Source organism: Oreochromis niloticus, linkage group LG11 (genome assembly GCF_001858045.2).
Source record: "Oreochromis niloticus isolate F11D_XX linkage group LG11, O_niloticus_UMD_NMBU, whole genome shotgun sequence".
NCBI lineage: Eukaryota > Metazoa > Chordata > Actinopteri > Cichliformes > Cichlidae > Oreochromis > Oreochromis niloticus.
Window position 1 is genome coordinate 16672146 of NC_031976.2, and position 12033 is coordinate 16684178.

The 12033-nt window shown below is 40.0% G+C and overlaps 1 protein-coding gene across 2 annotated transcripts; it reads left to right on the forward strand.

The window, feature by feature from the left end:
* The first annotated feature begins 708 nt into the window (after positions 1-708).
* Positions 709-11002, forward strand: LOC100694296 (uncharacterized). Of its 2 annotated transcripts, none has more exons than XM_019355399.1 (14): positions 709-860; positions 5906-6013; positions 7137-7213; positions 7308-7703; positions 7799-8092; positions 8238-8337; positions 8531-8566; positions 8647-8679; positions 9777-9815; positions 10046-10072; positions 10234-10269; positions 10356-10427; positions 10548-10575; positions 10667-11002. In XM_019355399.1, exons 1-14 carry the CDS (start codon positions 724-726, stop codon positions 10727-10729), a joined length of 1446 nt encoding a protein of 481 aa, XP_019210944.1. In that variant the 5' UTR covers positions 709-723; the 3' UTR covers positions 10730-11002. The 2 variants fall into 2 exon arrangements, with proteins under 2 accessions (XP_019210944.1, XP_019210945.1); XM_019355400.1 differs by having other exon boundaries at positions 8244-8337.
* Positions 11003-12033: the final 1031 nt, after the last annotated feature.

The following is a 12033-nucleotide window of genomic DNA, read 5'->3' on the forward strand; positions in this document are numbered from 1 at the left end:
GTTCTCCTCTGTCTTATAGTGGACAGAAATTATTTTTTGGAGTTGCACACATAATTTGTGTGGCTAATTACTTTTTCAAAGTAACTTGCCCAACACTGATGGTGACAGGAAGTGTGCTTAAATAGTGGAATTTATGACCCGGTGAGGAGCAGGTGAGTTAACCAGATGATCATTGACATGTGAACATCAGGCAAACATATAGTGACGCTGGGGAGGAGCACCTGTATGAACAAACGTTTACCACTGACAGGGAAGAGAAAGAGAGAAAAATAAGACCCAGACTGGCTAAAGAGTTATTGATGATCACAATCTGTTTTTTTTCTCAGTTTATTTCATTCATTCATTCATTCATCATGTAGTGTGCATTTCATTCATCTTTTGGAAAATTTGTTTGCACAATGGCTTTTTCTTTTCGCATGGATATTAACAGAGGCAGAGAGCCAACCGCATCAATGTTTTAATTCTTTACAACAAGAGTCAGTGTTGCTGATGTTTGACAATCAGTTGCCAAGCCCTTGGGATTTGTGATCATCGCTTTCTAAACAACATAATGCACAAATGCAGAAAAAACTGTGAGAAATTCTAAGCCTTAAGTCACCAACAGGCAGATCCATAAACTGACTTATTATGAGATTTTGATCCAGTTTTACTCTGCACATCTGTTTTTATTATTACGGTAAGGTTATTTCATTCTGCACAGCTTTGCTGTCTTTACGGTAGTCAATGCAAGCACACATCCACATTAAAGCCACAGAACAGTCACGTTTTGTACTTATCACACATGACGCTACCCAGCAAATCAAGTCACTCCTTCAGAGTCGAAACGCCATCGAGGAGACAAGACAAGGAATTCTGAAGGAGTAAGTGATGTAGGAGGTTAAATGTTTTTGTGAGATTGTTACTTTTGAAGTTTAGTTGAGGAAAATGAATAAAAGGGGGGAAACTACAACTTTTCCTTATGTTTTGTTTATTGAGTGATTTGTCTGTGAAGGTTCTCAGTCATCCAGGTCATCGTAGTCAAAGGAGTTTGCAAAGAAAAGCGTCTGGACTTCTTTAAGTTGCTTGAAGACGTTTCACCTCTCATCCGAGAAGCTTCTTCAGTTCTAAGGTCAAATGGCCGAGAGTCCCAGATTTAAACCCAGTGGGAGTATCCCCCCAAAGAGGGACAAAGGACCCCCTGGTGATCCTCTAATCACATGAGCCAAGGTGTGAAAGCGGGTGTGGGACCTAATCAGCCAGGGTTTCGGGTGAGCTCATTGTGAAACCTGGCCCCACCTTGTCATGTGAATTCCTGAGGTCAGATGGCCCAGGATGTGAGTGGGCGTTAAGGCGTCTGGGGAGGGAACTCAAAACTGGCTTATAGATGGCAGACAGTTGGTGTCGTAAACCACCGCCTCTGTTCAAAGATGGTCGCTCACAGTGGACGTAGATGGCCTCTTTCACTCCTCTTTCAAACCATCTGTCCTCTCTGTCCAAAATGTGAACATTGGCATCCTCGAAAGAGTGACCTTTATCCTTAAGATGCAGGTGGACTGCTGAGTCTTGTCCTGTGGAGGTGGCTCTTCTATGTTGTGCCATGCGCTTGTGAAGTGGCTGTTTGGTGTCTCCAATGTAGAGGTCTGGGCATTCCTCGCTGCACTGTACAGCATACACCACGTTGTTCAGTCTGTGTTTTGGAGTTTTGTCTTTCGGGTGAACCAGTTTGTGTCTGAGTGTGTTGCTGGGTCTGAAGTACACTGGGATGTCGTGCTTGGAGAAAACTCTCCTGAGTTTCTCTGATACACCGGCTACATAGGGGATGACAACGTTGTTGCGTCTGTCTTTCTTATCCTCCCTCGCTGGTGTCTGATCTTCTTTTCTGTGCCTCTTTGCTGACTTTATGAACGCCCAGTTAGGATAACCACATGTTTTGAGTGCTTCCTTTACGTGTGTGTGTTCCTTCTTTTTTCCCTCAGGCTTAGAGGGAACATGTTCTGCCCGGTGGTGTAGGGTCCTAATTACTCCAAGTTTGTGTTCCAGAGGGTGATGGGAGTCAAAGAGGAGGTACTGGTCTGTGTGTGTGGGCTTCCGGTAAACTTCGATGTTGAGGTTGCCATTCTCTTCAATGTGCACGGCGCAGTCCAGGAAAGGCAAACAGTTATCCTTTGTGTCTTCCCTGGTGAACTTGATGTTTTTATCCACAGCGTTAATGTGCGCAGTGAAGGATTCCACTTCTTGTGTCTTGATTTTGACCCAGGTGTCATCTACATATCTGTACCAGTGGCTGGGTACTCTTCCTTTGAAAGAGCCAAGAGCCTTCCTTTCCACTTCCTCCATGTAAAGGTTGGCTACAATAGGTGACACGGGGGAGCCCATGGCACAGCCATGTTTTTGTCTGTAGAAGCCTTCGTTGTATTTGAAGTATGTTGTGGTAAGGCAGAGGTCTAACAGTGTGCAGATCTGATCGGGTGTGAAGTTGGTCCTGTCTTCCAAGGAGCTGTCTTCTTGTAGTCGTTTTCTGACAGTCTCCACTGCCTCCGTGGTGGGTATGCAAGTGAAGAGAGAGACTACATCAAAGGACACCATGGTTTCATCTGGATCCAGGGTAAGTTTCTGGACCTTGTCGGTGAAGTCGGTGGAGTTCTTGATGTGGTGTGGGGTGTTCCCCACAAGAGGTGCGAGGATGGTAGCAAGGTGTTTCGCAATGTTATAAGTGGCTGAGTTTATGCTACTGACTATGGGTCTGAGTGGGACCCCTTCCTTGTGGATTTTAGGAAGTCCATAAATGCAGGGTATGGCATCCCCTGGATAAAGGCGGTGATATGTAATGCGGTCAATGATTTTGTCCTTTTCAAGGTCTTGAAGGCAAGCTATAACTTTCTTTTTGTAGCTGCTTGTGGGGTCTCGCTTTAAAGCTTCGTAGGTGTTGTTGTCACTGAGGAGAGTAGTGATCTTTGTGTGGTAATCTGTTGTGTTTAGGACCACGGTGCACCTTCCCTTATCCGCTGGTAGTATAGTGATGTTGTGGTCTTTGCTCAGGGAAGCGACGGCCTTCTTTTCTTGTAATGTAAGGTTAGACGGAGGGACTTTTGCACTGGAGAGGGTGGCTGAGACTTTCATCCTGATTTGCTCTGCTTCTGTCTGTGATAATTTATTAATCCGTATGGCGGTTTCTGTGGCTGTGATGAGGTCCACTATGGGCAACTGTTGCGGAGAAATGGCGAAATTGAGTCCTTTGGCTAAAACCCTCTTTTCAGGTTCAGTGAGATTCCGGTCTGAAAAGTTCTTTACCCATTTCTCCCGACTGTCTTCAAGTGTGTTTTCATCTCTGAGTTGTGTGGGTTCAGACTGAGGAGTGTGGGTTTTTGAAAGCAAGGTGTGAAATTTCCTGCGTTGTCTTTCTTTTCCTTGAGAGTGTTGGGCCCGCTGAGCCTTGTCCACAAACTTGTAAACCTCTTCTAGGATTGGAGAGGGTAGAAGAGTTTCCAGTTCCTGCAGAGTCTGGCTGATCTTGATCTGGGCCCTGTTTCAGAAAGCTGGTTTAGTGCAAACTCTGAGTAAGTATACCCTGAGTTAACGAAAACTCTGGGTTTTCGGTTTCACAAAGCGAGTTTAGATTAATTCTGAGTGAGTTACTATGACGACACACTCCGTGAAGCTAACCTGCCCCCTAGCAGGTTTACTTCAACTAACCCTGACTTTCTCCGCCTCTTTGTCGGAAACCTGACTGTAGGAAGTGTCAGACATGGCGTGCCCCTTCCTTGAAGAGCCAGTAGATGTTGAAGCCCAAATTCTCCGCCGGGAGAGAGTGATTAGAGCGCGTTTGGACATTTTATCATTTCCTGATGATTTTCTGTGTGAATGTTACCGTTTTTCAGTTATTCAAATAAATCTATAATTTATTTGAATAACATCCTCAGGCCTTATATTGCTCATATAAGGCCTGAGGATGTTATTCAAATAAATTATAGATTTATTTGAATAACATCAGCCCCCACCTGTTTTTCGGGCCTCCGCTTTTTTTCTGTTGGCTATAACGGGTCACATTTGAGCATACAGAGTAAGCAAATATGTACTTGTAATGTGCTCAGATAATTTCAAGCGCTTACAGAAAGAAAATTAATGTAGCCTCTAACTGCAATTGATTTACATAGGACAAACAGACCAAGCACTATGGCTCATAATACAATTACACCTTACCTGTTTGGACTATATTTTTATATTTCATTTTTACTTGCTGCCAGGAACGTTTGGGGCCTGTTGGGTTGCACCTGCGCTCACATCACAAAATAAAATGTATAAAATAAAAAATAAAATGAAATATGATAAAATAACCTATCCCCTCTTTTGAGGGGATAGGTTATTTTATCAGGTTATTCATACTAGGTGTGAATGTGTGAGTGAATGTGAGCGTGAATGGTTGTCTGTCCCTGTGTGTTGGCCCTGCGACAGACTGGCGACCTGTCCAGGGTATACCCCATCTCTCGCCCTATGACAGCTGGGATAGGCTCCAGCGCCCCCCGCGACCCTGGAAAGGATAAGCGGAAGCGAATGGATGGATGATAAAATAACGTGTTAAATGGGTGGAAATCCCTAGATCAATGTTTAAATTAACACTCACGCATTGACTCTGTCGGCTATGTTTTGCCATGCATGCTCCCTTTCTTTTGCAGCTGCGGCTGTGTTACTTTTTTTCCGCAAAATTTGCATGTTATCGGCATATGCTGCCATCAGAATTTTGGCCTCAAGCGCTGTAAAATACATTGACTGCGCCTTCTTTCCCTCCGTCTCCATGGTGACTCGCTTAATCTGTGCTCCACTAATCAGGGCTTTATGTATCCTCGTGCGCGCGCTTAACTTGGGGTTAAAGCAACTCCGCGTTGATTGAACTAATTGTTATCAGCCTTCCTGAAACCGAATATTCCGAGTTGGACAGTTCGGGGTTACTCAACCCTGAGTATCATTTTTAACTCTGAGTTTTCTAAACCCGCTTTCTGAAACAGGGCCCTGGAGGGCATCTATAGTGAAATGGACCAGTCTTATCCTCTCACTTAAAAGGTGATTTTGTGCTCTCTGTAAAATCAAGTCTGCTCTGTGTCCCCTGACAGTGGATCCAAGGCACAGGCTCTTAGGAACAACTCTGCTTTGTCTGCATCTTAGGTTGAAACGAAGGTGGTTCCTATAATCCGCCAGGTTGAAAGTTGTCTTCAAATAAATTGAGTGATTTATTTGAAGACAACTTTCTCAAAAGTTCTATATTTTACTTTTGAATGCAAAAGCTACATTATTATCATTATTATTATTATTTTATTAAAGAACCCTCCAGTTCATAATAATTAAATGATAAACATTATTTAAATTGTTATTGAATTCTGGTTTCTTTCTTTGACTTGGCAGCCAGATGTTGAATAAATAAAGACATGGATTCAACAATTACTACTATTACTAACACCATTACTACCTCAAAATATATGGCATTGAATCATAATGCACATGAAACAATAGAATATTCTGGACCTTTGTTTGGGGACATTTTCTCTAACTGGACAACTTTAAATCTTTATTGAATACACCTGTTAGGCACCCTTTCTGAACTCTGTCTAACTGATTCATTTCTATAGTAACTGTATGAGTGCATTTTGACTCAAGCTACCTTAGCTCATTTAGCCTGCAGTTCTTTGTGTCGCCCCCAGAGGTCAGAGTGGGTATCTGGGTCAGAGTATCTAATATTAAAACAAAATGCACCCAAATACGGAAGACAGATCAACAGAGACCCCTCCCAGCTATCTGCACAGACAAATCTGTTGCTACCGCCTCAATATCGGCTTTCAGTTATTTTTCTACATAGAGAAACAAACTCACTTTGTTTTCTATTCTGGTCATTTGGTTTCTTTTTCTTTTCTTTTTCCTTTTTTCCATTTGACAGGGGATCCAGTGCTAATCATCATCAGACCAGATTAGCACATCATTATTCTCAAGAAAGAGTACTGAGTGAATGTTGCGTCTCAGATCAGTCAGGCAGCAGCTTTATCAGGTAAGTGAAAAGAAAGTCATCCTTTACAATATCATACGCGTGTATGTGGTGAAACTAGTATATGGATTTGATAAACGTTCAGTAAAGGTTTTATCATACCTTTGAAATCGAAATAATGCACCTTAGCTGTTTCTTTTTCTTTTCTTTTCTTTTTTTTGGGGGGGGGGGGGGGACTACACTACTGTGTCACAAAAATGTAAAAAATTATTGAAAAGGTAAAATATTAGTGTATATTGTGTGTAATCAAAATTGATTAACCTTAACACTATTAAGACCAAAAAAGGAAAACTTTGCCAATGGAAAATGATCATAAAAAAAGCCTAATGAACAGCAGAAAATTGCTTGGCTAGAAAGTGAAATATCCACTATGTTTGCTAACACGTTTGTCAGTCACTGCTTGGGGTTTTCAACCTCAGGTGAAAACTCAATAGGCATTATGCGAAGAGATGGCATTCATGGTTGTCAGTACTATTGAAATGTTGTATTCCCAAATGCTGAATGGAACATTAATGTCAGTCTCGAGACACTTTGGAAAAAAATTTCTAACATGATAGTGATCCAAAAGAAACTGCAGCCATCCTGGAAAAGTTTTTAAAAGAAAATTAAAAAGAAAACTTTGACTTTGATGAGTATGTGCACTAAATTAAAACAGCAAACTGGCACAAAGAGTGATAGATAATATCTTTTATTTTTCAAATCTACAAAAGACTGACATTCTCTTCTTCCATTCAGAAATTATTTTAAAAAATGAAATAAAATTTTAACATTGGACTCTAAATAATGAAGGGCACGCCCTCTAGTGTTGCTTGAAGGTTTTATTCCATGGCTGTATTTTTGGTATTGTCCGTATCACCCATTTGTTTAAATTACACACATACATATAAGCAATATATGATACTTTTACTAAAATAATGCCATTATTTATTTTTGAAATATACTTTATTTACATTACACAGAGGGGAAATCCCTTTTCTAATGTGATGGCTCGTATTTGTCAGATAAAAATTGGTATGAATAATTCTAAATAAATGTCTGTTGGCATTAATGCTGTTTGAACATCCACTTTGACAGCCGTGGTTTATTTTGGTAATGATGGTGAAATGTAGTGTTTTGATTTCTTTAGTCTCAATCAAACATCCCAACATCAGAGAAGAATGGGCAAACAGAAAATTATGATGGAATTCTGTCTGCTTTTTGCAGGTAACATCACTGGTCAGCTATTTATTTCCAGTCTCTTTATGCTTAATGTGTATAATTAAATAATTTCCTTGTTATTTTCAAAATTCTCTTTCAGCCATCTGTAGCTCCGTGTCCAGTGCTGAATGGAAGGCCACTGTTGTAAAAAGCATTGATGCTCTGGTTACATCCTGTGTTGTGGTACCATGTTCATTCTCCCATACTGGAGGAAACCTGCCCACGTCCAGACTCAGAGGAATCTGGCATGAAAAAGATGGCACAAAAAGAAACATCTTTCATGAGGATCCTACACTGATTAAGGAAAGCTTTAAGGGCCGAACAAAGCTGGTGGGAGAGCTGGGTCAGAAAAACTGCACCTTACAAATAACTGAAGTTAAAGATCATGACAACGGTCCTTTCTGTTTCCGGGTTGAACTAGTGCGAACAGAAAACAATGACCCCACCAAGGACAAATTCTCCTTTGTTGAAGACTGCGTCGAGTTGAACATGCTCAGTATGTCACCAACTTTCCATGACTTCAAACATCTATACCAGTTTTCTATTAAATCACTTTGCCTCTTACTTTATGTCTGCCTTTTTCATTTTCAGCTGAGCCTCCAAAGCCTGCAGTGATTAAACCAAAGACAGCCACTCAAGGAGAGCCCTACACTGTCACCTGTTCAGTCACCCACACCTGCCCCAGTAATGTTCCTAAACTCACATGGAATCTGGATACTACAAACATCATTGTGCATCATAAAGACATTAAACAAGGAAACTGGGAGACACAGTCCATCCTGACATTTATTCCTGAGGAGAAGGATGACAACAGAGAGATAACCTGCACTGCTGAATTTAATGGAGGCCTGAAATCACCTGAAACTTTCACACTCCATGTAAAACGTGAGATATTTTGAAGTAGTTGTTGACTTTTGTGATGTTGAACAGAAGTTATACTCTGCTTTAAAAATAAAACCAGGTTTAGTCTCATTTCTACTGTTGCAGCAAAAACCAAGAAGGGCACTAACACGACTTCTATTTTTTTCAGGTGTAGAGAACTATAATCACATCATCATTCCCTCTGTGGTGGGGATTGGTACCACTGTGGCCTTCGTACTCGTCTGCATTGTCATGACTAAAAAATACAGGTGAGTAATACAATGTCACCGATCTTATCTGACAGCAAATATCTGATAGTCAAAAACACCTTGAGGAAAAGTAAGTATTTTATATTTATAAGGCATGTCTTCAATTTTTAAAAAATTATGGAATTTAACTTTTTGTGCACAGCATCTTAATTTGTTTGCTTCTTAATAAACAACTTTTTTCTATCTGTTAAAGGAAACGCATTGAAGAGCTTCAAAGTCGAGATGGCAGGTAAAAAAACAACACAGTGATTTTAAATCATTTCAGATTTATTCTTTCATTATCATAATGTAGTTTTCCCCAATTTTTAGCATGTGGAATCGGCTGTCGAGGATGTCTCGCAGGTGAGAAAACAGTATTTGTGGGAGAGACCAAATAGAGGAAGAAAACAGCTGCCCTTACCCTCCAGTGTTGTTTTTGTTTAAAGGCTTTATGTGTCTTGCATTTTTGTCGTATAAAATTACATTTGCTTAGGTCATTACTATGTTACAAAGAGAAACAAACGCGTGCCACATTCCTGAGTAAGTCATCCTCCTAAGACTTAAAGATCCACTTTTGTCCTCTGTGGAGGACATGAGCCTTAGACCTCTATGTAAAGGACCATTTCTGCAGATATTATGATTCTGTTGCTAAAAAACGTCAAAAGGATTTTACTCAAAATTGTGGAAGGGGAGTCAAACTTGGAGCTTTAATGAAATGAGGCAGAAAAAGGTCAAACATTATAGCAGGAAGGTGAAACCTCAGAGCAAGACATATTAGCTTTTGTTTAGGAACAATATAATTGCACCCAGCATCTATAATAAAACATATGGTTTAATGTAGACCTCTGAATGCACACATTACACCCCCGCTGAGACCACAGATGGTTGACTCCCTTCATGGACAGGCGTCCTTTGTGCCAGCTCAGAAACAAAATCCCACCACTTCAGAGTAATAATACTTCTTATCAATAATGGACATCAGGTGTCATCATTTTGTCCCTCCTTAGAAGCTGTATGTCGCTATCTGAGCTTTTATCTTTTTGCTCTGCTATTTGTCCTTCCACCACCTCATCTGGATGACTAGGATGACTCCCCTTCTGCCTCACTCAGCCCTCTGTCACATCATCCATGGTCATTGTTAGTGCCATGGGTGACATGACCTAACAACCCAGGTTGAGGTGAGTGTTTGGCATGCAGAATGAAGTTTATGTCCACTACAGGGGACAGAAGAAAAAGAAAAATCATAATTTTGAAGAAAAAATATATGTAAAAATATGGAGCCATACCATGTTTCTTTCAACCACAATATTTAAATTATCTAAAAAAAAAAGAGGGTCTCAAGAGGATAAACACTTAACTTCTATGAAACATTTATATATCTAAAAAAACGTATTTCTTTTTCATGTGGTATTGTAACTGTTAACTGAATTAATGAATAATATAATTTGTGAACTCTCCAGGATTCGCTCCGGAGCAGGACCATCTCGTTCGGATCAAAGGCAAGAGTAATTCTAATGAACTTTAGTTCTCTGACTGCAATAGATAATCTTAGCGTCTAGTTCTGTACAACCCCTTCTACAGTTCTGTAAAATGCTGCAGATGTTTGGCCTCACTGTAATTTGCATTCCTGTGCAGAAGTCCGAAGCCTTTTCTCGTTTTTGATCAAATCTACACTTCTATTTATGTTTCTTAAAACATATGCCTGTTTCTCTTCCTCTTTTTTGTGTAGAAGGTCTATTTGGAGCAGATTTTCGAGGTAGGGTGTGAAAAAACATTTATAGTGGCCAGCCTTTCCAGCTTCCACTTAATAGTTACTAACAGTTCTTTTATAAGCAGTGTTTACGCAATTAATATATATATGTATATATATATATATATATATATATATATATATAACTTATTTGTATTTTTTAACAGGAGGCCTAAAGGGGACATGGTAGATTTTGCTCATAGGTAAATATGCTCTAAGTTCTTAAAAAAGAATTTGTCAATTTTATTTGTTTGTCTGATGATCTAATGAGATAATATTTGTTGTGCAGTCCAAACAATGTGAATTCAAAATCCTGTGATAACCAGAAAGTCACAAAACCTCGTTTCCCATCTCCCAAAAGGTACTCATCTTACTCACCGTGAATTAACCATGTTATAAACTGTAGATATTCATTTGCATTGTTCTAATGTTTTTTTTCCTATGTCTCCTTTTTATTGCTCCTGTTGCTAATGGATCTTAGCCAGCCCAAATCTTACAATTACAAAGAGGTATTGTTAATTTGCCATCCATATGTTCTTCATAATTAAGTTCACTGATGCTATCAATATCTGTGACACTAACAACCTTCATCTCTCACAGGACCCTGATGAAGGTGATGACTACATTAATACCGCAGACCTCAACATCTATGGAAACATCTAAAAAACAAACAAAACAAGGAAAAAGTCAGCAATTAATAATCTAAATAATAAATGTAAATAATTGTAAAATTAATCTATACGCACTCTTTATGATCACTTATGCTGAGGATTTTTCATGCATGTTCCTTGTGATGATGTCCTCTGTCCATTAATTAATATAATCCTGTAATTTATGTTGTGTGGTGTGACAAATGCTTGTATCCATAATTTTGCAAAATAGTATTTGTAAAAATAATACTCCTTTTTTGGCTAAATAAATCAACATGAAACTTTTTTTAACTGACTTGAACGCTATATTGCTTGGCACCAGTGTTTGGTTGAGGGAGGCCCTTTTTAAATCATCACTGCTTTTGTATATGTGACGTAATTTCACCATGATTTCATATTAAATTACCTAGAATTTTATAATTCTTTTAATAAGATAAGATAAGATAACCTTTATTAGTCCCACATGTGGGAAATTTGTTTTGTCACAGCAGGAAGTGGACAGTGCAAAAGTTATGAAGCAAAAATTAGAATAAAATAAAATAAGAATAAATACAGTACACAAGTGTACAGAATAGAATAAAATAAAATACTATATACAGTAGAATAAAATAGAATAAAATATACAATAAGATAAAAATAGAATACAAATGCTATATACAACTGAGTAAAAAATACAACGATGCCAGGAAGATTATTGCACTTAGTGTTATTGCACATGTGTGTGTTTGATCAGTTAAAGTCTTTGTTGTGGAGTCTGACAGCAGTGGGGAGGAAAGACCTGCGAAGTCTCTCCGTCCCACACCGTGGGTGCCGCAGTCTCCCACTGAAGGAGCTGCTCAGTGCTGTCACAGTCTCATGCATGGGGTGGGAGATGTTGTCCAACAGGGATGACAGCTTAGCCGCCATTCTCCTGTCACTCACCACCTCCAGTGGGTCCAGAGGGCATCCTACAACAGAGCTGGCCCTTCGGATCAGCCTGTTCAGTCTCTTCCTGTCCCCAGCAGAGATGCTGCCACCCCAGCAGACCACACCGTAAAAGATGGCTGAGGCCACCACAGAGTCATAGAAGGTCTTCAGGAGTGGGCCCTCCACTCCAAACGACCTGAATCTCCGCAGCAGGTACAGCCTGCTCTGCCCTTTCCTGTAGAGGGCTTCTGAGTTATGAGTCCAGTCCAGTTTGTTGTTCAGATGAACACCAAGGTACCTGTAGCTGTCCACAGCCTCAATGTCCATACCTTGGATGTTCAGTGGTTGCAGTGGAGGATGTTTGTGCCTGCGGAAGTCTACCACCAGCTCCTTGGTTTTACTGGCATTGAT

Bases quoted from the DNA above. Each gene is read 5' to 3' on its own strand.
- LOC100694296 (XM_019355399.1), top strand. From the start codon at position 724: ATGCAAGCACACATCCACATTAAAGCCACAGAACAGTCACGTTTTGTA. The intron at 8,338-8,530 runs GTGAGTAATACA...TATCTGTTAAAG, and splicing joins GTCATGACTAAAAAATACAG to GAAACGCATTGAAGAGCTTC. The intron at 10,576-10,666 runs GTATTGTTAATT...CATCTCTCACAG, and splicing joins AATCTTACAATTACAAAGAG to GACCCTGATGAAGGTGATGA.